The sequence below is a fragment of the Calonectris borealis genome, chromosome 1 (assembly GCF_964195595.1).
Source record: "Calonectris borealis chromosome 1, bCalBor7.hap1.2, whole genome shotgun sequence".
Taxonomy (NCBI): Eukaryota; Metazoa; Chordata; class Aves; order Procellariiformes; family Procellariidae; genus Calonectris; species Calonectris borealis.
Genome location: NC_134312.1, coordinates 67,801,364 through 67,826,230, shown reverse-complemented (window position 1 = coordinate 67,826,230; position 24,867 = coordinate 67,801,364). Strand labels below are relative to the sequence as shown.

The following is a 24,867-nucleotide window of genomic DNA, read 5'->3' as shown; positions in this document are numbered from 1 at the left end:
GGGGCAGCCATCCGTGGAGGCGTGCTGAAGGCCCACCGCCTCCCTCGCGAGGCAGCCAGCAATGCTCCGAGGGGCCCCAGCGGGACCCCTGGGCTGCCTGTGCCTTGTCACAGGGTTGGCAGACTGCCAGCCCCTGCTGTGCACCACCTCGGGCTGGTAGGCCACCTGGGGCCCAGGGAGGGTGCACAACGGAGGGTGGCAGCGCCGGGGCAGGGTTCTAGGCGAGGCAGACGACGCAACCCCCGGTCTAACAGTGCCGGGGGCAGGGCAGAGTGCAGGTGGCTGCGGGCCCACAACATGGCCGACACTCCACGCCGCCGCAGAGCGCCTCACGCCCGCCGCCCCACCCTCTACCGCGCGCATGCGCAGTCCCGCCCCCCGCCCTCGGCTCGGCCCAGCCCAGCCGAGGGGCTTGCCGCGAGATGCAGGGGCACCCTAGCCGGGCGGAAGTGACGGACAACTAGGGGCGGAAGCGGTGCACGGCGCCGCTTCCTGCTCGGCGCCGGGGCGTGGCTGGCTCGCGGCAGGTGAGGGGCGCGCGGCGCGGCAGGGAGCGCGCGCTGGGTTCGGCGCGGCCGCGGGGGGCGGGGCCGGGCCCTCCTTCCCCCCCCCCGCGGCTCTGTGCCTGGCGCCCGGGGCGGGCTCGGCTCCGCTCCGCTCGGCTCGGCTCGGCTCGGCACGGCCGGGCCGGGCCCGCGGAGACGCCGGGGGTCGGCGGTGCTGGCGGAGGGCGCCGAGGAGGGCTGGGTGCGGGGGGTGTCCCCGCGGCGTGGAGAGGAACAGCTGTGGCGGGACCCGGCGGCGAGGAGCGGGGGCTCGGGGAGGTTCCCTCCCGTTGGGCCGGAGCGGGGCAGTGGGCGCTGGCAGGGCCCTGAAAGCGCCTGCGAGGGGCTGCCGCGGGGTCTGCGGCCTGTCACCCGCCGGTGAAGCGCTCCTGGTGGCCGCAGGCGCTCTCCATCGGGGACCCGGTCAGGTCTGGGGAAGAAGAGCTTGTGAAGCGGGAGTGACACCGCACGGCCTGGGCGGGATGGCAGGCTTAGAAAATCCTTCTGTTACGCTTCGTATGCGGTGCTTCAGAGCTGAGCCGTGAAGTAGCTTGGAGAACCTGCCAGGCAGGCAGGGAGCATGGGAATCTCAAGTTGGGGATGCCGTGTGGGACACTTGGAGTCAACATAGCGCTTCGGGGATTGGGAAGGGCGATGCCTTCTCTCCATGTAGGTTAGGTACCCGGTAGGGATAGACAGCTAAATGCTGCAGCCTGAAGGGAGTCACGACAAAGAGAAAAAGGTGTCCTAGATAGAGGGTCAGGGGACTCTGGGATGTGGGTTACGGAATTTTTCCTCAGAAAGTTAGCTCATGGCTTGTAATAGAGTTGTTGGGGTTTTGTACTATTCCGAGTGCTGATCGGTTACTATTAACTACCAGCTAAATCAAAGAACACCAAAGATTATAAAAAACATAACTTCTAGTCCATCAGTGCATCAACACAGTTTGCTACCTGGAGTACCGGCAAATCAGTTTTAATATGGGTTGCCTTTAAGTTGCACAAAGGCATGTTCCTTGATCCCAAGCAGGTAGCTGCGGTGATGTAACTTTGTCAGATGAAAACATGTTATCAGTGTTTGCAAGTGAACCCAGGTGCTGTTGTGATAAATGCATTTATTGTATTAATTTTTTTCTGTGTTCAAAATAAAGAATGAGTCGGCCAACAGTAAAAAGGGCTACTAGACCTAGCTGTGCATATGAAGAAAGGCTGTTGAGGGACATAGTGAACATTGTGAATCCACATCCAGCAGGGGTGATCCTTGTTAGTATTTATTTTAGTAATCAACAGAAGTTTTGGTTTTTTTCTTTTTTTTTTTCAAACAGTATGGTTCAAATATTGAGTGGTTGGACAGCACCTGGATTTTCCCAGAGGCCTCTTTCAGAAGAGGAGGCTTTTCATCCCTGGGGAGAGTAGGCTAATTCTTGACTCCTCTCACTTCTACAATGCAGCTTCCAGCAAGGAGTGTGGGATAGTGCCAGCTGTGGTTGTGGCATTTCATGTGATTCAAGCAAATGTCAGCGAGGAGTTGGCTTGAGATGACCTATTTATTTCATTTAGGTTGCACAGCGGGTGTTCCTGGCAGTGATTTGCAGACTGGATTGACCTATCCTGGAGTAGATGAGGTAGAAGCTAAAACTGCCCCTGTTTCTTGCCAGTTCTCTGAAATACGGAGCCTTCCTTGAGCAGTGAAAGGAAACGAAGCGGATAGTGCTGCACTTGCCAGAGGCACGGGCTAGAAGCAAAGTGACTTTGGCTTGTCCTTGTAGAGGCTTTCTGCATTTCAGTTTTCCAGGGAATCCGTTCTCCTGATATTTAATTATGTTTGTCTTGTCTGAGTAGTAAAGCTGGGATGTAAAGGCTGCTGTATTCCTGGGGTGCTTTGGTTGGGGAGAAATAGCCACACCTCCAAAGAGCCCTTGGGCAGAAAAATGCTTGAGGCGCTCCCAGAGCAGCACAGGCTGCTAGTCTTAGCATCTACCCTTCTTCTATCACTGTGGATACTTAAACTGAGTTTTTAAGCTTCATTCCTTCAGATAAAAGGTGCTGTTTTCTTCTCTCAACTCAGGAGTTCATTGGCAACAAAACTGAAAGCAGATAATCCCTGGGAACTACTCTGCAGTCTGGCTTCTGGGTTCTGGTAATACCAGGTAACTGTAGTCACTGTACGCTCAGCCTGAGCGGTAAAAGAGAAGGGTAGAAATTGAGGGCTGGGGAAAAATAGTACTGAGATAAGCCTGAAAGCAAGGCCTGAAAGCAAGATTTTTTTTACAATTTTTTGTAGATCAAAGATGGTGTGCAGAGCAAGAGGAGGATTATGTCTGAAATTGTGATGTTTCCCATGGCTGTGGTGTTTGAGCTTGAAGGGAATAATTTTTATCACTCAAAAAGCAATTTCTATAGCTAATCAGCTCTGCTTAGACCCCTTCACCAGATAACCTTTGCCAGAAAATAGTCCATCCAGCAGTTTGTTTAGTGGGTTATTGATTCCCCAGCTGTCATTCTTTTGACCCAGCTTTTTGTCAGCTCCTGTCATCCAAGCCACCCTGTAGGGATATTCCTTCTAGTAAACGTGAACAGGCTTGAAGACACTTCCTTACAGTGAGTGAGTTCCCCTCCTGTCATCTTCAGAAATGCAAGCATTCCCTTTGCTTTTGAATGTATAAAATGGGCAGGAACTGGTTTGGTTGCCAGTTTGATTTGGTTGTTGCCTTCGTTAAATATCTCAGGATCTGTTGTACCACAGTGCGTGTGGGGTATGGGTGCTGTAAAACTCCAGAACTTTAGAGCAGAGAGTACTGAATGTGGAGGTGAAAAATAGGACATTGCTAGTTAGGATTTGTGGCCCCGAGATGTGGCAATGGTTAGATCTGCAGCTAAGGTCATTCTGCAGGAGACTGAAGCTGATTTTGCGTCAGAAAATTAGAGGGAAAAATTAACTGGATTTTTTTGTTTTTTTAGGAAAGTGCTGTGTTTTTGGAAGTATGTATTTGTTGCTGTGGTCTGATAGTAAGATTGGGCAGCTCCTCATTTTTCTGAACCAAACGTTTGGGAGGAAGCTCTACAGCAGTGTTTCAGCTAGCCTGCTTTTGAGACTCCAGTATTTAAGAGAATTTGTGGCAGGGAAATGGCCCTCCAAGGGACTTTTGGTATAGCCAGTGGGCTCTGTGTACTTTCGGCATACAAAACCAAAGTGCCCTCATTTAGGAAATCGAATGAAGTGCTGTGTCTGGATGTTTGGGCGGGGATTCGAAGCGTTACTTTTGATGTCTGTATTGTAGGTGTAGCTAAGCTATTTGCTTAGGCTACTTTTATAATAAATAGTGAGGGAAAGGGAAGGCAGGCAATTAGCACAGTGCTTTTGGTCAGTTTTAGATGGCTGCCTTAGAATCAGATCAATTGCTCATTAGAGCGCCTGGTTGTCTCCGTTAATGATGAAAGCCAAAGGTGACAGTTGCAGAGTGGGTTATCTGATTAACATTAGATATCAACATCTGTCCGTCAAAATGAGCTTTATGTATCCAGCTGAAGGAAATCAATTTCAGCCTGTGCTTAGAGGACAGGACTTTCTCAGCAAGGTGATGCAGCCTGCAGCTCTGTGCCTCATGGCAACGAGGGCTGCTGCCTATGCTTTGCAAAGCAGAGCTCTGCCTTGAGAGGAAAGGTTGTCTTGAAGACAGTAGTGGCTTACAGGCCATCTTGGCTTGTGGAGCTGAGAGGATTGAAGTGCACCCCTAAATTCTTTTAAGCCTCTACCTTTCAGATTCCCTTTAAAAAATAATTTAATGTAATAGCATTCTGTCTTCTGGAGAGTTATATAATTTGATTTTACATGATCCATCTTTAAATGTCAGGTATTTTGCAATTTGCCAGGGAGTTGCCATATGCTATTGTAAAGCTGGGCTCCAAGATCTCAAATTTTGATTCTTTCTCTTTAGCCTAAGTGGAATAGGGCAGTGTAGTATCTGACAACCAACAAATCTAAGTGGCTCCGAGTAGTATTTAGGGAAAGGGAGTGTTTCCATTTGAGAATGATCTGTTGTTGTATTTGTTCAGGCCCATGCTTATTTGATCCAAAAGACAATGCTGCTGGTGGGAAACCAAATCCTCCAGTTCATCTGCATTTAGTTACCTGTAAATAATGTCTTTGTCTTAATGTCATATTGCTCATAGATTTCATCTGCCTTTAGTAGCTGCAGTACCTACTGTTTCTTTCAAAGCAATGTGTCTGAGCCAAAGGTGCTAACAGGCCCTGGCTTCTTGAGAGAGGCTACCTTAAATACTGGGCTCACGCTTTCAGAAATAGATTTTTGACAAGCCAGTGCTCTTCCTTTGGTATCTCTGAGTGCTCAGGAAGGATCACGTACAGATAGCCTTTTATTCTGAAACAGCAGGATAGACAAACACATAAGTAGCAACGGGTGTTTGTTGGTCTCTGACACAGCCCATGGTCCAGGGAGACATGTTCCTATCAGGCATCCAGTTTACATAAACTGTGTCAGTAAGCTGCTCTTTTGTTGCAAAGCAGCCTATTTATTGTGTTCCCTCTGCAACTTAGGGAATTAACTGGGGGAAAAAAAAGTTTCAGAGTTGTGGATGCAAGCTTCATACCAGAGTCTCTCTTGCTGTTTCCAAAAGTGAATATCTTCATAGCATTACTTTAATACCTCTTTTTAGTACAATGTTAGTAGTCAGTAGGTCGAGCGAAACATATATTTCAAATTGAATGGATCTTGGGTACCTTTCATGCAGATCCCAAGGTACGTTGGGTTGAATTAAACGGCTATCAGTAATATGATAACTGACAAAAAGGCGCCTAGCACTGTAGCTGGCATCGTGGTGCAATAGGATATTCTGGTGGTACCCAGATGTGTGAGATACTGCACATGTGGTAACTGCTAGTAATTCCACACCATTTGGATATGGAGAACTGAATGGCAATCTATCGCTGGGTAGTTAGTGGCTGCCTACCAGTGCAGCAGCTTTTCCTTTCCTGCAGCTGTTGCTAGGGCAGATGAGGTGAGACTGCTTCAGTGGTGGAATCCACTCCTGCCATTTCCAAGCAGAATATTGGCCCACAAGGCCAGGGTGCGCAATGTCTGAAATGCAACGCAAGCCCCAGAGTCCTGCTGAGTGTCAGGTCAGGCTCCTCAGTGCTCTGCTGTTTCTGCAGGGCCGTGGTGTGATGTGGGAGGCTGACTCCTTTTGGAAAGATCTTGGCTGTTCAGGCAGTCCCATGTCAATAAGCAACTTTTGGAAATATCGGGATGTAGTAGGAGATGCCTTGTAGGATTCATTTTCTACATGGGCTTTTTTTTGTTGTTGTTCTTCTGAGGTAATGCTATACTGTAAGGACAGGCTGAAAGTATGAGACTGAGTAAGTATCTCTCTTTCTAAAGCTGGAGCAGAGGAGCAGAAATAGTTTTTACAGCTGTGGCTAGGTTAACTTTGTGGTGTAGATGCGGCCATGATGTGCTCCTGCTGCTCTGAGGAGGAGGGAAAGCGACAGCTTCTAAAGCTTCTCACTTTCCTGTACCTCTTGCCAGTCTCTGTGTCTGGGGAGCTCCAGCTGCCCAGTTTAATTCATTCATTGAGAGTGGGCAGGGTGGAACAGTTGGAATGGAGAGCTCTCTTGGTCCAGAAATGGTACTGGGAAATAAAATCCTAACTGATGCCAGGCCCTCCAAAGGTGGAGAAACCCCACTCTTCATAGCTTTGTCTAAAATAGCTACTAGAGGTCTTGAGACTCAAAGCAGTAACATGTACAACAGAGTTTGAGGATGCTACTATAAGAGATGTCTAGTAACATGAGCACCCTGGTGGAGTACAGCCTGCTACGGGGCCTAATTATGGTCTTATTAATGCTTTCTTTCATCACTGCCTTCCAGCCTTCAGATGGTGATTAGACCTATTTATAGGGGCAGAGTTCCTTAATATTCAGCACAGTGCACCTCTTGCCAATCAAATCAGTACCATCTGCATCTTTGATTGCTGCTTAATAACACTGTAGAACATGGTTAATTAAAAAATATAAATAGACTTTTCATCCTCTTAACTTATCAAAGTGCTTCTCTCCTCCTCCCTTTCCCTCCCTGCCCCCCCCCCAAAAGGTAAAGTTGGCTTAGCACAGGGACTGCGGTGAACCTCTCATCTCACTGCTGGAAATACATCTTGCTGTCCTATCCAGGATAGTTACCTATTGTGTGCGCTGCTGGAGGACTAAATTTCAACCCCTCCAGTGAATGTCAAGGAGCAGAACAATCTTTTGCTGCACAATAAAATAGGATTTACATCTAGGATCTTGTACTGCATTTACCACCAGAGTGTAAGCAACTTCTAGCTTTCGTTTCAGTTGCGTGTCTACATCTGTGTGAGTGCATATGCACACACTGCCTTATCCTGTCCCTTAACAGAGGAGCATATGCAATGACATGTTTTGCTTTTCTAGCATTTTAAGTCTTTTTTAAATACAGTTCTCTGGCTTTGCAGCTGGTAATCTCACAGGAGTGTGCTTTATCTGTGGAGGGCAAGGTGATAAAATTGCCTTTTTTTTTTTTTTTTCCTATTTTTTCCTTGGAGGAGTTCATTCTGATGTTTTGTTGGAATGGCCTCTAGGCAAGCTTCTAGTACAACCAAGGTATGGCTTGAATATGCCAGCAGATTTGATCATGATTTGAAATTCTGAGGGAAGCCTGGGCGGAAAGTAGAGAATGAGGATGGTGTAGTAGCATATTAAGTACAGTTTGTACAGAGTACCATAGTTAAGTGTACAGCAGTAGAAATTTGTGATGAGACACACAACAGACATTGTAGCAGCTGGGAGCTTTGTGGGCTCTAAAAGCCACATTTAGGAATCGCAAGCCATGTGCTGATGTAGTACGCTAGATTGGAGCAGAGGAAAGTGAGAATAACAGAGGTCTGTTACTGTCAGCCAGGATGGGACAACATTTGTCCAGGTAAACGTGGTAGAGAGTATTATGTGTAAGAAATTACTGTAAGTGAGGAATTTGGGATGACTTCTCACTGTGAACCAAGTTATGCGTGTGTCTTTCCTCTATCAGAGGAGACAGCACCTTATGATAAACTATGCCCAAAGCCTGTCTCTAATCCATCTTTTGAGTGTGTTTAATCTTAACCTGTAGTTCATTTGTGACTTGGTCTGTTCCCACTGTGGAACCATCCTAGTGGTAGTGGTGTAGTGGTATGTGGTGAGGGATGTGCAGACTTGTGTTTTATTGCATACTGCTGGTCTCTGCGTCCTTGCAGGTGGCTACAAGACATTGATCTTTTATTAGGGTCCTACAAAGGAGAGACATAGGGCTAGAGATAGCCTGTCAATTCTTGGAGATGTTACTGCATGTGGGAATTAAAGGCTTTTAGTTCATGCTGCCTTTCCAGTGCAGTGACAGAAGCAGCAGCACAGTAATTGCTGAAGCAGCCCTTGTGTCTTTGAAGAATATACACTGATTTTTTTCAAAGTATTTAAGCCCTTTTCTCCCCTGAACCCCCTTTTTTTAATCCCTTGAAGCATGTTAAAAAAGCAAATATTGGTGGCTTGCTTTATTCTCCCTTTATTTTCATAGCAAAGCATGCATCTGGTAAGTGCTTGTACATAACTTCACAGTCTCTGCCTGTATTGAGGGCAGCCAAATTATTTTCTTAATATTGCCTTTGTTTACGTTCCCTTGAAAAATTAAGGTATTTCAAGGTTATGAGGGTTTTTTGTTTGTAGATAACTATCTCAGTGATTGGTCCTCCATAGAGCAAAAATTTCTAAAGAACTTACAGGAGTGTTGCCTCTCTTACAGACTCTGTTTGCTCTGTAACACGTTCTCTTGGGCTTAGCCTTGACATAAGGAGTTTTATTCTCGGGTCCAGGGGGAAATAACCCAAGAGATGAGCAAGGTAGGTGGAGTGTTCCTCTACCTATCTAGAGCAGTGAATTGTATACTTCTTTCTCTGGGTTTGGAGCTGCAAAACTCTACGTAGCCATGAGAGTATTAGACTTGCTTGTGATGATTGAACAGTATGACCAGCTGCTGGTTCCAGATACAGGCTAAGCACTCCAGGGTTTTCAGGTGTCTATCCTGGTGTAAGTCTTTTGGAAAGGTGAGACAGTCTGGTGGAGGTTGATGTTGCATTTCCCACTGCTGTTGTTTCGCTCAGCTTTTGCTAGCGTGAATATTGGAACTGAGAGGGAGAGAGCAGCTTTGGGTGCAGAGAGATAGCCACCACCAGCCCTGATGAGCTTTGTACCAGCTTGCTTGAGGTTAAAGGCATAGACAGCTTAAGGCAAAAGTGCAAATCTGAGCAGTTGCTAGCTCTAGTCAGAACTTCCAAATCAGAATATAGTACTCGTAAGCAGGTGGTGCAGTGAGAAAACAACCTTTTTCTCTTTGTTTGCAATTTAATAAGGCAAATGAGGTTATTATATAACATCAAAGCAGATTTGTCTTGATCATGAAAGTTGACACAGAAAAAAGAATTGAATAAAGAGTGGCTGGAGCCCCTAGATGCTGCAACTCTTTTCCAGAGCCTCTTTGATCACAAAAAAAGAGCCCTGTTGCTGTTTCTTCTGCCTTGTGTGACCCACAGGTGGTCATACCACTAATGACTAAATCTCTTGGGTGATCTGACATCTGTTCGTCTGAATCATACTTGCTTTGGGTTTTATATGCCCATTTCTCACTGTAGCATCTGAGTATTTCATGTTGGCTGTCATAATCCCAGGATGCTGTGATTTCTGCTGAAACACAGATTCTGGAGTGATACCGGAACCAGTTTGTTGCTTTGTAGAAGTCACTTCCATGTGTAAGATACAAACATTTTATTTGCCCTTTGGTGTGTATGTTACATGAAGACTTGGCTTCCATTGGGCAGGGTGGGACAGCTGAGATATTTCTAATCTGCAGCACTTTGTTTTTATGTAATGCCTAATTCTGGTAATGGAGCATGGCAAGGAAATGTGCTGCTTCCTTCTCAGTGTACTGGAGGTTGAGATAAAGGAAGAGTCAGTCTTGCTGAGTGACATTCAGTCTTTGCTTTCCTTCCAGACTTTTGTTGGGAATATTTTGAATTTTCCCTATTAATAAAATATAAAATTTGAATTTTCCCTATTAAAATCTTCCTTGTTCCTGCAGTCCCTGTCTGTTACAGGAAGCAATTCTGCCTTTATTCTAAGCATATGGTCAGGCCTTTACTCAAAGTGTTTGTAAAACTGGCTTGTTTCTCCAGTTAGTTTGGTCCCAAGAGGTAATAAATAGCAGCTGTAGCAATGGATTTAGCCCAAGTCTAGTCATTCAGAAGGCTGTTGCTGTTTTTCCTCTTTCTTGCTATAAATCTCTAATTTGTTACCTTGCACAGAAAGAATTGTCTCTTGTATCTGTCTCAGATAGCAGTTCCCACTGTGAGTCTACCACATTTCTCTAATGTGTTTTTTTTAGGAAAGGTGAGAGTCTGGAGCTCGTGTGAGAGGCTGCGTTGAGAACCTGTGAGACTGAAGTTTACTGACGGCTGAATTGTAACAGTGCGAGCAGGAGCACCCGGGGCTTTTCCTGCTTTGCCCCACTACTGTGTGCTCCTCTCTTTGCAAGGGAGCAGTGGGCCCTGGAGAACAGTCTGTAGCTTCTGAGTGCGAGGAAAGAAACAGTTTGGTAGTAGCTAGGGGAGTGCTGCTTCTGAGTATGAGCATCTGTCAGTCAGCAGCTGAACTGAGCTTGGCTTTAGAAAGGTCACTAAGAGAATTAGGATTGGTGAGAGTCTGGGAAATCATACTGGGGCTGTATAATCTCATCTGTTCTCAAGAGGTGAAAAGCTTGGCGTTCTCATCCTGCGGGACAGGATTACCATTACACGGTAATGGTTTTGATAGTGGAACAAGTTTAGGAAGTCCCCTTCTTGCCCCTGCTTCCCACTCTCTTTCATGACTGGGCAATTACAGCTGTTTATCTGGCTGCGGTAAATTGGGTCATTGAACTGATGTGAGTTAAAAATAGGCATCCCAAACTTCAGCAGCATTGATGCAACAGAAGAGGTGTGACCAGTAGCAGGGAGGATCGTAAACTTGTTTTGCTGCTGGAACCTAAGTATCTCATAACTGCGCACTCGCTGTGTTATCTTTGTTCCGTGTTGTCAGTCAAATAGTAGATTTGAAAGCAAAAGGGTTCAAGCTTGGTTGTGGTCAGCAGATAAAAAAAATGCCATCTCAAAATTAGCTGTACTCCTCTCAAATTAACTTGTATGCTTTACAACTCTAAATAATAATTTCCTGCCTGCTGAATAGGCCCAGTCAAGAAGACTAATCAGTGTGCAAACATTGCCGCTAAAGAGTGTGGATGCAGAGTCTGGCTGCCAGTGATGCATGAAGTGAAACAGAATAGGTCTAGGCGTCCTGCAGCAGAGCCAGGTCTTCTGATGGCTGGGCTTGATTTTGCCAATTTATTACCTGTGGAAAGGCTCCTAGGTTTCCTCCTTCTTCCTCTCATATGATTCATTATTAAACACCCTCCCCCCCAAAAAAAACCCAACTCCAACCAACCCCACCCCCCAAAAAAAGAACCGTAAAACAACAGCCACATCACATTTACAGAAAATCTTTCCTAACCTGCTAGGGTAGGATCAGAAAGGACACATTCAGAGAGGGTGGATGGTGTTTCTTAAATGTACAGGAATGGCTGCAGGCAAGTCTAATCTGATATCTTTTCATTTTGTGAAGCAAGATAAGGAATTTAAAGAATGTGTGAAGACCCCTCTAATTTTCACCTATTAAACAGTTGTTTTATGCTGTAGCTATCTCTTCAGGCTCTTGTTTTGTGAATTTCTCCAATATAGGCTGTGTTTCTATGTTATTCTCAGCCTGCTCTGCTGTACAGGCTGGAATATGGTTTGCACACAGCAGAGCTGCCTGGACTAGCTCCTGCAGACCTCCGAGTACCATGGAGGGAATATGTTGTGTCCTGAGATATCTCTCTCTGTTTCTGATACCTTACTTTTTGATCCTCCTTTGTTTTGCTTCTCTTCAGCTTAATGAATATTTTCTTATACGGATGTACAGCACTCTGTGTGATGAAACCCTGTAATGAGCAGCTGTAGACTGTGGTTTTTGCAGACTGAATGAGCAAGACACAGAGAAAACAAGTTTGAAGGGAGTTGCATAGGCCTAGCAGCAGAGTTTGGGTTAGAAAACTGCATGTCTGCTGTACTCCGCTCATTAATCAGGCTGTCCTAACAGTAATGTATTTGTGAGTTTAAAATTTCTAATGTGCTCAGATAAATGGATTTCTTCTCTATACCGTCCTCCGTGTCCTGGGAACTTTTTTGGGTTTTTTGTGAGCAAAAACGTGGGAGGCAGACTCTTTGGGAATTGCTGAGGGAGAGGTGAGCAAGGCTGGCAGGATGGAAAGGTGGGGGATGCATAGCCTTCTCCTGGCTGAACTGTTGAGCAGTGGTATTGAGCTGTATCCAGGAGCATGCATACTGCTCTGATGCTGTGTTGAACACCACTGAAAGATTCCAGTTACTGTTTAGGTTTTATATGTGAAAGGATCCTAAAATAAGGAGGCTTCTTTCAAGATAGTTACTGAGGAAAAATCTAGTCACCAGAAGCAACGAGCAGCTCCTGGGAGTCTCAGAATGGAAGAACTGTCATTAACCTACTTGGAGCAAGGGCGTGTGTGCACATGCATGCCCTGTAATTTCATAGCTGCTCTTGGAAGGGAGCGGTGGTTGTGTTTCTTGGAGCAGAAGTGTAAGATGAAATACTGCATTTTGCTAATGGGGTTGAATGACCTGAAATATATCCATCTGGAAGATGAGGATGGGAGGAGGGGACAGGGTGATTTCTGATGAGTCTTATCGCCACCCTGAACTGACTTTGCTCCAAAGTGTGGTCTTTGTTTTCAGCACAGTACTGAGCAGAGATTTGTTAAGTATCACACTAAAAATAAAATTATGGTTCCCAAGAGCATTCAGATAAACAAGAGACTCCCATCTCACTGTAGCTACCTTGGATTTATTAAAAATCCAGTATGTCAACCAACTTGTGCCTTTCTCCTCAGCTCACCGATTCCGTTGCAAACATTTTCCTAAAATAATTAGGGGAGCGGAGAGTGGAAGTCCCTGAATAAAAGCTGTAATAAAATGGAAGTGTGTTTACTGTAATGACTTATTTGCTCTTTCCTTTAGGCACAATGGCTACAGTAGCACAGAAGCACTTTTTGGAAGGGCAGACGTACTCAGTCCCCCTGATCCAACCGGACTTACGCAGGGAGGAGGCTGTTCAGCAGGTGGCAGATGCACTTCAGTATCTGCAAAAGGTGTCGGGCGATATCTTCAACAGGTACGGTGCTGTCACGTGGGGGTTGGGAGCTTAGCATTCAGCAATAGGTAACAGAGTGCTGTGATAAGGTTGCAGCAGTGAAAGGGCATTGCATTGGCAAGCAATGGAAGTTCAGAAAAGGGGTAAAGAAGGACCAGATGCACTTCAATAAAAGTTTATTGAATTTGGGTCTGTCAAAGTTAAGGATAATGAAATGGCTGCTGTTAGCCAGAGGTTGTTTGTTATTAATTTTTTATTCAGTGGCAGACTCCCACAAATTGCATTACTGCGTCTGCTGCAGTTATCCTTTATTCCTTCTTGCTTATGTTTTAAATGGGAGACTTTCCTATTCAGAGTATCTTGAAGATAGGTCTTTTTGAGTGATTATACTTGGAGCAGTGGAGTAGAAAATGTCTCGTTTTTCTGATCTCTGGCACTTACACAAATTGTTCTCTTTGGGCTTCTGGTGTTTTGCACTTCTCTTTTTGTATGTTGGGAGGGCTGAGTGCATGAGAGTGTCTGTTCTTCTCGCCACAGTCTCATAATCCATCTAAACTGATCTCTTTGGGGATTTGGCCCAGACTTGCCATCTCTTGCATATGGTCATCTTTAGGATTGGATCTATAAAACTACCTATACAGCAGATCAGAGAGATTCTTGTGTTTGCCTGCAAATGATGATAAATAGCGTGGTGCCTTTTTTCATCCAATGACATCTTTGATATCTCAGTGCCCTGAGTTGGCATATCTTATCATTAGCATAGAAACAGATCACCATTTATGTTCTCATAGCCTGATTAGCAAAAGCACTTGCTTTGGTTTCAGTGGGGATCATGACTACTTAGTTTGATTTATTATGGTGTGAGCAGGACCATGGCATTCTTTCTTTTTTGAGTTTTTTGGCTTTTTAAGGGCAGATTGAAGTTCTTTGATTTTTTTTATAGCGATACTTTGAAGGGCAGCCTCTGGGGAAAAGGTAGTCACTAAGGCTGAGCTCAGGTCATTGAGCCAAATAAAGGCTTTTGGTTGGGGAAGGGTTCCTGGGCAAGGGCCAGGACTGTGTGTAGGCTGGATTAGGTTGAACACAAGGTCTCATTCTTTTGTGCACTTCTCAGTATGGCAACCCTTCATAATATAAGACTGGGAGAAGGCTTTCTAGAGCTGCCAGAAACATGTGGAAGGCACCTCAAACTTGGGCCTGGTTGGCAGTGCTGTCCCTCTCTGTGGGGCAAATAAAGCTATTGATAAAACAGGAGTGGTTCTTTCTCCATCTCTTTTTTTTTCTTTTTTTTATTTTTCCCTTCTACGCGCTGCTTTGTAACGCAGTACCCTGTAATTTCCCCAGGGAGACAAGCCTGCTGTTTTGTATGCAAGTCACTCCTGAGTCCTGAACAGTGACTGTGATGCTGTTCCCTCACTCTTTGGTGCACTCATGACTTTTAATTACCAATTTTTTCCAACAACAGAGGAGGCTTCATTGGGCTCTTTGTTTGCTTTGCCTTTCCTCTGAGGTCTTGGCTCTCTGATATAATTAATAACGATTTAGTAATTATGCAGGCGTCTGATTAAGAGTTCCATGACCTTGGTTGTTCCATGCCAATCAAGGGGCAAAGCTTTCAAGGTAAGAACTTTGCCACTTAGTGAAGAGTGACCTTTTATCTTCCCTTTCCTGAGAAAGCAGCTCTATCTTCCATTTCCAGGAAGGAGCTGCCTTATCTGGGGAAGCTAACTGTTCTGATCTGCAAAACAGCAGCTTGCGATGTTGATGGAGAGGAAACTTGTTCAGTATGGCAGACTCAGTTAAGTGTGTCAAACTCATTACTTCAGTACTACAAAGATGCGGATGTTCTGGGTTGTTTTGTGGGAACACTTGGATTGGTACAGTGCTTTCAGGAGTGGGAAGCCAATTTGTAATCTGTTGATGATGAAATGAAAGAGTCTCTCTTACTCTCTATGGAAAGAGGAATCTTTCCCCAACCAAATCTTTTTTTCCATGTTAGCTGATCAAAGCTTCTTCTTTGAGTTGTTGCTGACGTGACAATTGAGTATGAATTCTTAAAATGAACATGTCCATCCATTGTGCAAGGAAGGTGAGCTTTTTCTCCCTTTATTTGGAAACTGGCTGAAGGCAACTGTGGTACTGTTGTGGTTGTAGAAGAAATATTCCCTGGGCCAGTCAGTGGCTGTGCAGAAGCAGCAGTGGTGAAAAGTGCCTGTGGATTCAGTCTTCTCAAGGGGGCACAAGAAAGACACCTTTGCATTTGGAGAATTGGGAGAAAGAAATCCCCTTCTCAGTTTCCTCCCCTTCCCCCCCCTGCTTTGGGGAATCTGGGAAATAACCTATGAGACAAGTCTCTGCCAAGCTGTCTTCTTTCCAAATGCTCTCAAACAAGCTGACTTGCTATTAAGTTTAACTGTGGCAAGGTACATGGTGAATGAGGCACTTTGCAGAGTTCATTAGTTTGTGGAGAATCAAGGGATGTGCAGGTGCAAAAAAACAGGTAAATTATGGCTGAGACCCAGAGCAGACCCACTGGGAACAGCCTTGGAGAGCAGGTCTAGCAACGCATAGCAGCTAAACCTTCTCTGTACCTTGCTAACAGTGCACCTGGACTGCGATCTGGAATCACTAAGAAAGGGCAGGGGGTACCTCAGCATCCCTCTGTTATATTCCTAACCCTTGGGAGCAGGGACCCATCCGGCCTCTTCCACATGGAGAACAGCAAAGTACCATATCCTGCAGAGGGAGAGCACTGACCTTGGCAGGCTCTTGGCTGCTGGGCAGTACAGGTTGATGTCTTAGGTCAGTACAGTCAACAGTCCTGTCCTCTTAGGAAGCCCTGTCCTCTTGGTGCCGATATCAGTACTGTGAGGAGATCAAGAGGCTGCACATACTTTCCAGGGTTGTTTTTTGGAGTAATGGAAGTTTTAACCTTGTGTATGTTAACTGAATTCATGTAATTAATCTGCTGTGGAAGCTGCAGTGAAGATCAGATTCATTGCCTATAGCTACTGAGATTTTAATACATGCTACTGCTTAAAACATAAATATTCTAACATAGCCAATCTGACATAATATCTATACGAGTTTAACTCCTGGACTTTTAAGGAGGACTTTTGGTATAGGTCACAGGAGGCAAAATGACCAATTTAAACACTCAATTAACCAATAGTCTTTTATCTATTTGTTTCATCATTACCAGCATTTTCTGGGTGACAGCTTGTGTTGGAATCATGTGCTGTGGAATTTTTTACAGAAATGTTGTTGTGATAAGTACTTCAGATAGGTGGTGGGTTTAGCTTTTCCAAGATGTCCCCCTGGTTAGCTGACTTGCCCTTTGGGATTTCTCAATTTCTGAGGAGAGTTTTTGTTGCCAGGAGATGTTAATAACCTCTAATATGTCAGTTCATTATTCAGAGTGCACACTTTTGTATAACAGGTTTGTGGAAAATTGCCTATGCAAGTTATCTCATGGAGTGTTACAGTAGTATAAAGAAAACAAATACTTGGGGTTGGAATGTTGTTATCAAGGTCTTGGTCTCCTTTGCCTGTGATCCAACCACAAGTTGTCCAGTATACAAAATTTTTCATCCTCGTGCTTCTTTTTTTCAGTTTAAGAAAGAATTTCTGGGTTTATCTTTTTAAAGATATTTATTCAGTGTCTTTTGCTTGTCTGGAATAGTATTTTGCTAAACAGGCATATCCTTTTTGTTCCTCCCCAACTGGATTCAAATTAATTTAATATTAAATATTTGAAAAGGGCTTTAATATTAAACAGAGGTTTAACTGAGAGCCACACTTCCGAAAGCGGTAGTTGGAAAACAAAAGCACTGTGGAAATGCTGTTAAGCGTGGGGAGAAAGTCTGGTAGGTGTGTGATTAAGGAAGGTAAGGAGTGGCTGGCTGGGCAGCAGAGCCTTAAGGGATGTTTGGGACAGGAGCAGGGTTGAGATACAAGTAGTCCTGAAAATGAAAATGCAGACAAAACCTTGACCATGAGGTGCATTTGGGTGTTCCCACCCTTGTTTTAAGCCTATTACGTGATTAGTCATGATGATCAATAATGGAAATGGGTGACTGAATTTCTCCATAAGAATGTACTTGATTTTGGAGGTCTGTGGAATGTATTATTAAATGTTCGTGGAAACTTGCAAAGAAGGGTCTTGCTGCAAGCTGTACTGTGTTGTTTGTTGTGCACTGTGGCTCTGGGATTCAGCTTGGAGCTTGAACACTGCATCGTAGTTGTTCCTCTGCTGGCTATAAGGGTTTGATCTTACTAGGAGGAGAGCTGTCAAGAGGGCTCCATCGTGATGGGTCACCATTCAGGTGAGTACACCAGGAGGCTGACTGTAGCACAGGGAATCAATTTTTCTCCAGTTAATTTGAGAGTGATATGGCTCTTGTTAAGCAACAAGTCACCTCATGGTACTTTGAAGTTGTCCCAGAGGCCATCTGAGAGAGGATGCTAGGTCTAGTTTAGTTTCAGAGACCTCTCTGGGGACTGTAGGAGCAGTCATTTGCTGCCAGGAAGATTAAGTAGAAACAGTGAGGTAAATAAGTGAGTGGATGAGTCCTGCAGACATGAGGACATGGAGCATGGGGAAGACAGAGGGAAGAATTCTGCCTGCAGATACTGGTTATTCTTGTAGAGGCCTGTCCAAGTAATGTGGATTTTTTTTTTTTTTTTTAAGAGTAGCACACACTTTGTAAGAAACTACTCGTTTGTTTTATCTCTCATGGTCCTCTGGAAGCTAAATTTGAAAGCTTGTAAAGATGTAGCTTGAGAAAGGTTCCCAAACGATTGGGTAGACTTTAGGAGGGGACATATGGAGATCAGATCCGCATGCCTGGAAGGTTGGTGGCAGCTGGCAGTAGCAAGCATCCTATGCCCTCAAAAAGAGGCAAAGGGATAGTGACTGTTCTGCAGTAGTCCAGATTACAGCTCTTTCTGGATGCTGCTAAAATCCCTAAGCTAAAAATCCTGCGGGATTTGAGACCCAGGCTCAATTCAGATACCTTCACAGCCCATGGCGTGGGGCAGCGGGTGGGAAGGGGCACAGATAGAGCTGTCGCAGCTTGAAATGAAATGGGAATAGTAGGAAAGAGGAGACTGAATGGTGTTAAGTCATAAAAAGATTATTCCTTCAAAATGAAACAAACATGGTGGAGAATTAGCAAGACAGGATTCTTGCTCATCTCAGAAAGTGCTGAAAATATGTGTCTTTTGGATTTCCAGAGATTAAATGTGTCTTTTGAAGGAGAGGAGCAGAAGGCTACATTTGATTCTGCAAGCGAGATGATTTTTATGGCATTGTCATTGAAATGTAGTGATGGTTACTTAAGCCCTTGCTCTAAGTCTGCTAACAATAGCTCTTCCACATCAGTTTCTTTCACTAGCAGTCTGTTTATCTTTGAATCCCATTCCCCCAAAAGGAGGGTGATCAATCTGTTCTGCCTTAAGTGATTGAAAGGCAGTCTTGAACTTGGTGAGAGAGCTATAGCTTTCTGTACACTAACAAGGCCTTCAGCATAGTTTAAAACGAGCAATTTAAAGAAATGATTGAAGTGCTTCACCTTCAATGTCCTCCTCCAAGCAGACTTAAACTTTTCACACCTAATAGCAGGTCTGCAAATAGTGGTAAATTTTAATGAATAACTAAAAGACTCAGTGCTGGCATTAATGCAAAATATTTCTCAAAGCATGAGATGAGTTTGCATTAGCTACAGAAAACATTCTGTCAGGAGGAAGGGCTCTTAATGCTTGATTCTATATCTGAAAAGAAAATGGTGGAATATTGTGTCCAGGATGCTGAAATGGCCATCCAGGAGCACAAAGGAAATACAAGCCATACTCATATCCTCAGTCACTAAAAATAAAATGAGTGGTTTAGGTGCAATCAATCATGCTAAACTGCTGAGGTGTCAATTTGCTGTAAGTACTAAAAAAGTGAAGGAAAATGCAAAAATTGCAGGAGAGGTGTTCTCCCACTTCTGGAATTGGTCTCAAAGCTGCTTAGCAAAAGGAGGCAGGCAACAATTTCGGACTTATTGGAGCTCCTGAGAGGTTTCTTTCTACTCTTACAGGGCCTTTCATGGTAGTGGAATACCTAGTGGAAATGTGAGACAGTTTGATCAAAACAGATGGCATGTGCAATAGGAAAGGCAAACAGTAGGGAGAAACTTAGGTAACTTTGGTACATATGGTTTATTGTTTTATTTTAGTTTGTGATTTTTTTAACCCTGACAGGGTAGTTTCTTGTTTGTACTGTGTGCCTTGTTGGAGAAAACTCAATATTGAGTAGCAGCTTTCAAGTTCTGTTGAGCTAATTCTCTCCCTGGTCCTTAAAGACAGGGCAAGACAGACTCCCTTAGAAAATATGTAAGAGATTCGAAAGTAGGAAGAAGTGTAAGATGCATCTACCTACATAAGTGCAGCTCGGTAGCTGGAAAAATATCCAGTAGAATATGCATTATGGCTTGACCATCCTGAGGCCTGAATCTGTTCCTTCCTGTCTGGAAGGAATTTTCATTCTGCTTTTGCAACTCTGGGGAGATCAGATCCATTCTCAGAAGGAGGATTTGCTACTCCTCAAAGGGTGAAGGAATGATACCGAAAGAGAACAGGGAGGCGAGGTTGCTGTTTCAGTAAAGGAGGGCTTTGCTTTCTAGGTATTTGGTTTATTTTCTTTGTTTGGTCACGAGCAAGAGGAAATCCCATCTTAGCTTCTAGAGCATTGATTATGGCAACGCCGATCATTTTTAACAGGGATGTTGCTGTCTACAACTGCATGAGTTGGATTTCCTGAAAAGAGGTGTCCTGGAAGAGTCTGTGATAAATCTTAACACGCTTAATAAAAATAAGTTCTTGATAGCATAGAAACTTGTTCTAGGATGTGTCTGCTGTGCAGACTCTGTTCATGCAGCCAAACTTTGCATCTTGAAGAAAATCCCTAAACAAAAAACATTTGGTCCAATCACATGCAGTTCATAGTGGCTTTTTGACTTAATTTTCTTTGCTTTTTGTTCATATTTTTATGTGTCTGTAATCAAACACATAAAATCAGGCTCAAATCAAGTTACTACCATCTATAGACTCCCTATGGTTCAGCAAAACTTTTCTAAAATGTTTAAAGAACCATGATTTTAACACAAGAGGTGCCACAGGTAGTAGCTACCATTGTTTGTTATTCAAAGGCCATGTTCCAAAACAGATAAAGCCAGTTTCAAAACCATCTATGGAAATACTGCTTGTAGCAGGAAGAGGCAAAAGAAACAAATGTTAGACCTGTTTGTGGAGGTAAGTAGTAATTATCTTGATAAATATTGGCTTCGTTCACCAACAATTATTTTAAAACACAGTCCATTTAAGGACAGAGCTGTGACTAAATTGAAGGATGGATCATTTTGTATACCCCCAACTGCTATAAATTGGTTTAAACTTCTATGAGCTATCTTGTAACAAAAAGTACAGAGGTGTAATTACCCCTGCTTTTACTGCTTTAAGAAGTGGAAGCCCAAGAGGACCTCTCTGCTATTGACAAGATGTAACTTCTTGCTTACTGAACTGTCTCTGGATTGAAAAGGTAGTGTGTGAATGGCCTGGAGCCCAGCTGCAGTGAAATAACCTTCTTTGAAGCTCTGTGTAGCAGGGTCTGAACCAGCTGATGCTTGTGGAAGCGTATGGACTTCAGAAATACTGTCTGATGCATTAATGCAGTGAGGTTTTAAATGGCTGAAAGTTGTAATATCCTAGAGCATGAGAGTAATGTATGCGGAAATAATAATGGTGATGTTGTATCCATAATGGTCTAAAGATGTGAAAAATGTGAAAAGAGAATTCCACACTGAAGCCTAAAGCAGGCTTTTCTGCATAGCAAGAGCACTGAGAGCCCTTTGAGAAAGAAGTCAAAAAATTTGGCAGGGGATGGAAGTGGTGGTGATCTGTCCTCCTTACCACGTGCCAAAAACACTTGTTCCAGTGAGCAATGCAAGTCTTTACAATGGGACCAAGCGTCCACCTTTGCATGTTTATTTTCAGTTAATTCTGAAGCCGGAGCTGCATGGGCATGTTGGCACCTTTTCTAGGCTCCTCTCTTGAATGTTGTTTCAGAGTTTCTACCCGATTCAGACAGATGCTGATGCATGAATCACTTGTATGTGGTGTTCATAAATGTTCGGGCGTGCCTTAAAGGTAGTGTTGGGTTGGAGGAAAGCAGCAGTTCAGCATGAGCTGGGAACACGTGGTAGGGAAACAAGTTTTAGAGGGTAAGGGGTGGACAAGTTGGGTTACAGTGCGTCTCTGGCTGTGTTTTGCTAACAGCTGTGGTGCCAATCCCTCAGTAGGTTAGTGAGATGTCAGTGTCAATTCAGGGTCCAGGCAGAGCCAGGTGCCTTGAAGGCTGGGCCTGGAGAGCAGAGGTGGGACTGACCTCCCAGCCACAGCTGTGGGTGACTAGAGTGACTAATGCAAAGAGGTCTCATGGCAGTACTTCATCATGAGAGTGTTAAGTGTGCTTCCCTAATGTCTTCCCACAGTTGTGGTGCCCTGAGGGAAGTTCTCCAGGAGAACTCTGAAGCTCTGCTTGTTGCGTAGCTGAGTGAACTTCCTTTCCTTGAAGTACTCTGGATGGCTGTGGGTTGGAAGGATCCAGATCTTCTTGATGGGAGATGCAGAGGCTGAGATTTTGTGCAGCCATAAGTCATGTCTATAAACTACTAGGGTAGGAGGTAGCTGTTAATTAACAGAGATTTGGAGAAGATTTTATAAACTTCCCCATCCAGAGAGGCATTCCCTTCCCCCCAGTTCCTGACCCCAAGTGACTGTAGCTATTACTCTCTGGAAATACCCAAGGAGAAGCAGATCATAACAACAAGTCAGTGTGTGCCTCACAGCAAAAGGGATGTTCCCTTTTTTCTAGTTTCTTAGCCTGCAGGTTTGGCAATATTGTCAGATTCTCCCACTCCCACTCTTCTTGACACAATTGCCATGTCATTCTTTTCTTACACAAAGTGATAGCTCTACCTTCTCAACCAGCTTCAGATGCTGGACTCTCACCCATGTGTTGGCGTCATTTTCTGTTCCTATGGATGAGTTTTGTCTACTCAGCCAGCCCTGGAGGAAGAGATGCAAATAAGTCACTTTGTTTTACAGGCATGACTTCCATCAGGGATCTAGAGTGGAGAAAACTGTCTGGAAAATAACGCTGAGTGGCTTGAAATGTGTATTACAGGCTCGCCCCTATATAAATGAGAGTGTGCACACTGCGGGGAGAGTTGCGGGAGGAAATACCAGTGCCAAAGGTCTATTCTTCGCACTTGACTGGCAGATTAAATTCTCTTTCCATGGTCCTCCTTTCTGACTAGCCGTGGTGCTGTCACTGGGCTTTTCCAAATGGGGTAGGTTAAAGTTAGGGTGTAAATGCAACTGACAGTTAAGGCAGAGCAGCGCTTTTGGAGACAACAGATTCATTTGCAGACATTAATGAAAGAGTTCTTGTTTTTCTTCCATCTAAATCCTCCAGGCAGTCATTTTATTGAAGGAATCCACCATGCTGTGCCATTAGGGAGAGGAGGGGATAAAAATTATTTTTGGAGCCAGGGATGAAGGATTTGGATGGTAAAGTGTGTTAAAGAGAAACCCCAGGTGAGTAAGTTAGTATCTTCTGAGTTGGATTCCATTCTTAATTTATCCAAGAATATGATCCTTATTCTGGATTAATATACATTTTAAAATGCAAATACCTAGTTTTATTTTACTTCTAGGACTTTCATTTTAGATCTACCATCAAAGCTGAATAAGAAGACGTGCTTGATGGGCTTAAGAGGCATAACAGGACGTTTCTTTTAGAAGAGAAGGTAAAGCTGTTGCACTTCTGCTCTGTCGTTGTGCAGCAGGAATAGCCTTTCTGATTATCTATGAAATATATATAACATGCCAGTCATTCCAGTAGCTCAGCACCAAGAAACTAAAAGTGTACGGTCTCCACAGTTCAGTTCTCTCTGTTACTTTGGCCCAATGATTGGGTTTCTTTGTTTTTGCTTCAAGAGCAATACTTTTCAGAGTGGCTGGATATTGTTGATTCCAGAACGAGTTCAGACTTTGTGTGACTTTTTTGAGGGAGGGAGGGTGAGAAGCTCCCAACTCCTGTTGGGTTACTGAGCACCTGGCAGGGTTTTCTTTGATCTTTCTAGCACATAGGCGATTTTTGGGGGGGAAAAACCCAAACAACTCCACAGCCAAAATCATGCCCTTCATTATGCTTCATGCTTACTTTTAGCTGGGATGAGGGGATTAGCTGCCGCTAAAGGCATTGGTCTGTGAGAACATTTATTGTGTGAGTATGTCACAGGGCGAGTGGTTAGGCTATTAAAATTTATGAATTTACAGTCCTGGCAGTTTTGGGGTGAGGAAGGCGGTTTGAAAAGTATACCGTACAAATTTGTTCTGGTATTATTGTGAAGCTAGTATTTGCATTCTTAACGACTATTTGCGAGTCACTACATGGGGAAGATGAGTTTTAAAAGGACAGTGAGGAAAATGAAATCATGTGTCTAGAACTGCTCTAAAGGTGATGTCTGATCACTGATGTGCCACAGACTGTTTCATTGAAATGACAGAGCAGCTGTCAGTCCAAGCAGAGAGGCATCTGCTCTTTGATGCTGTTAGAAAAATCTCTGCCCAGGGCCCAAAGTTTTGTGGGGAAAAGTAACTAGAAATCCCTCAAGAAAGTAAGAAAGTGCTGCAATCACTCAGAAAAGGTGTTAGATGGATAATGTGTCATAAAGAGTTACTCTCATTTGTTAAAGAAGCACTTAGGCTCAAATTAGCTTGTTGATGGGCATATCATAGAAGGTGCCTTTTGAGATTTGATTGCAATTGATTGTAGGAAAATGAAGAAGTAACACTAAACAACCTCTGTTTCTGAAGAGCAAATATTTTGAAATAAAAAGCTCCATTTGCAAAAAATACAGAAAGAAATCTTTCCTTTAAGAGAAGGAGACCTGTTTTGAAAGAGAAGGATCTGTTATGAGAAGAAGTTCAAATTCGAAGCATGGGTGAGAAAGAGAAAAGATGCAGTTAGCAGTGAGGTTTCATAACTGGCAAAGGGCCGATACACTTTCTCAGAAACAGTTATCTTATGTGATTGGACTTGTTTTCATTGTAGCTAAATTTTGGGGGAATCTTAGGAGTCGTCACTGGTCTTCACAAGATGCTAAGGAGGATCATTGACTGCTGAGCAGAAGCAGTGAGTGGCAATGCTCGCGTGGGCAGAAGTATCTAATTGAAGGAAGAGTGGAAGGGAATAGAAGAAATTTGATTGAGTTGTAAGCTGTTGAAAGTACGGTGATTGCTGCAGCAAATATGATGAGCAGAAACACAGTATTGAGAGCAAAACAAAATGACCTGGGTACTCCAAGTCATCCTTCAAAAGCTAGTTAGGTCATTTACCAAGTATCTGATGACAACCTCAATAGGTCAGGACAAAGTGAGGAAAGACCACAGAGGCAGACCCTTATTACATGGTGGAAGTCAGAAAGGAGCTAAGAATTACAAGAAGACGAGATGAAGTGCAGTTGTCTTTGAGGGTTTAACCGTTGATGAAACAGACTGCTTTATGGTAGCAAGTCCATTTTCTTGGTTAGGCTTTCCTTCTCCTGAATACGCAACTCCAATGGTGCAGGACAGTGGTTTTTATAGAGACTGATTTTAGTTGGTGACTGTTGTGTGATTACTAGCTTGTAAATGATAGCTTTTAAGTATCTGTTCTTGAAAAGGGGACTGAAGGGTTCAACTTGTGACGTGCAAGTCAAATTCTGTGTGATTGCCATCAGCTACTGGGAAGTGGGGAAAATTTAAAGCCAATGCAAAAACTTTTACCTTCAAACTTATGTCTTAAATGAGAGGAAGGGGTATATTTTGCATCCAGAGAAAGAAGTGGTGATGGAGAGAATCATCAGTGTTTTGCATCAGAGCTTGTTGGCTGTGGTTTATTCTAGAGAGCAGTAGT

General features: G+C 44.0%; 1 protein-coding gene across 5 annotated transcripts in view; it reads left to right on the top strand.

Moving 5' to 3' along the window:
* The first annotated feature begins 400 nt into the window (after positions 1–400).
* WASHC1 (WASH complex subunit 1) overlaps positions 401–24,867 on the top strand; it is a 45,068-nt gene continuing 20,601 nt past the window's right edge. The window contains exons 1-3 of one of the 5 annotated variants that reach the window (XM_075158646.1): positions 401–527; positions 2,613–2,694; positions 12,728–12,881. In XM_075158646.1, the coding sequence (XP_075014747.1) occupies positions 12,733–12,881 (149 nt within the window). In that variant the 5' untranslated portion in view covers positions 401–527; positions 2,613–2,694; positions 12,728–12,732. Of the gene's footprint in view, positions 528–992; positions 2,170–2,612; positions 2,695–12,687; positions 12,882–24,867 lie in introns of those variants that run through there. The other 4 variants (XM_075158675.1, XM_075158638.1, XM_075158655.1 and 1 more) reach the window with 4 other exon arrangements.